Genomic DNA, 1,087 nt, shown 5'->3' on the forward strand with positions numbered 1-1,087 from the left:
CGCTTCCGTTTAGCGATGGATGGCAAGCAGTATTGCATTTCTGTCTTTCTCGCACATTTTACAATGACGAAGCCAAATCTAATATAGAGGGTCAAACATGAATTGTTTTGATAATAAATTCATATCCGACTAAGTCGCGGTGTCCGTTAAGAGAGCGGAAGATGTCTAACGTCGGAAGTTAAATTGTTGTGGTCGCATTAGCATAACGCACTAGATTTAGCTTCATGTCAACAACATCGCGAGTCGTTTTTACACTCAAACACGCTTTGTTTTGATTATTTTGCTTCTGTTCGTCCATTGTAGTCATTTCATGCAGGTTTGCGGTGTCGTTGCTTGAAATGGCACAGTTTAAGATGGACAGAGAGGAGTCTGACAGGCTGATAGAAAAAGCCAAGCTGTGTTTGCGGTCCGGACGCAAAGAGAAAGCCTTGCAGCTACTGTACGAGGCGCAGAAGATCTACCCGAGCACCCGGGCCAGAGGTTTGTATCATGCTGTTGTGGTTTGATTGACTAATCAGGCGTGTTTGGTCGGTGCGCTGAAATAGAAAGTGCAGCGTCTGGATGTTGTGCGTTATGTAATCTGTCCTCAGGTCAGCGGTGGATTTCGGTCTCTGTGGAAAGCTGTGGAGACTGATCACAAAAGAAGATATTTTGAAGAATGTTAGTAACCACTGACTTCCATTGTCTGGACAAAAATACAGTAGAAATCAGTGGGACCCCAAAAAAATTTGTTTTTTAACATTTCTGAGGGTCTTAACTCTTAATTTGCCTTTCCACAAATTAAGGCCTTAAAAAGGTTTTAGACTAGAGCAGAATGTCTTAAATTCAAGTTGTGGCATGAAATGTTGCATAGATTACAATACAAGTATCTAAATATTCTTATTATACTTGTGATGTGAAATAAAGATTTGAAGTATCGTTTTGAGAAATTGAACAAAATTAAATGAGTTTATGGAACAAGAACAAATAGCTGGGGTATGAAACCTGGATTAACCTTTAAAAAAAAAAGTTCATTTTGCAGCTATTGGCAGATATTTGTTCTTTTTTTTTTAATGTTAAATGCAATTCATTTTTGCATATATGTTAA

At 38.5% G+C, this 1,087-nt stretch overlaps 1 protein-coding gene across 1 annotated transcript in view; it reads left to right on the plus strand.

Moving 5' to 3' along the window:
- Positions 1-6: 6 nt before the first annotated feature.
- LOC107557029 (dnaJ homolog subfamily C member 18-like) overlaps positions 7-1,087 on the plus strand; it is a 9,591-nt gene continuing 8,510 nt past the window's right edge. The window contains exon 1 of the mRNA XM_016240328.1: positions 7-505. Within this exon, the coding sequence (XP_016095814.1) occupies positions 339-505 (167 nt within the window). The 5' untranslated portion in view covers positions 7-338. The remainder of the gene's footprint in view (positions 506-1,087) is intronic.

The sequence above is a fragment of the Sinocyclocheilus grahami genome, unplaced genomic scaffold, assembly GCF_001515645.1.
Source record: "Sinocyclocheilus grahami isolate Dianchi unplaced genomic scaffold, SAMN03320097.WGS_v1.1 scaffold588.1, whole genome shotgun sequence".
In the NCBI taxonomy this organism is placed as follows: domain Eukaryota; kingdom Metazoa; phylum Chordata; class Actinopteri; order Cypriniformes; family Cyprinidae; genus Sinocyclocheilus; species Sinocyclocheilus grahami.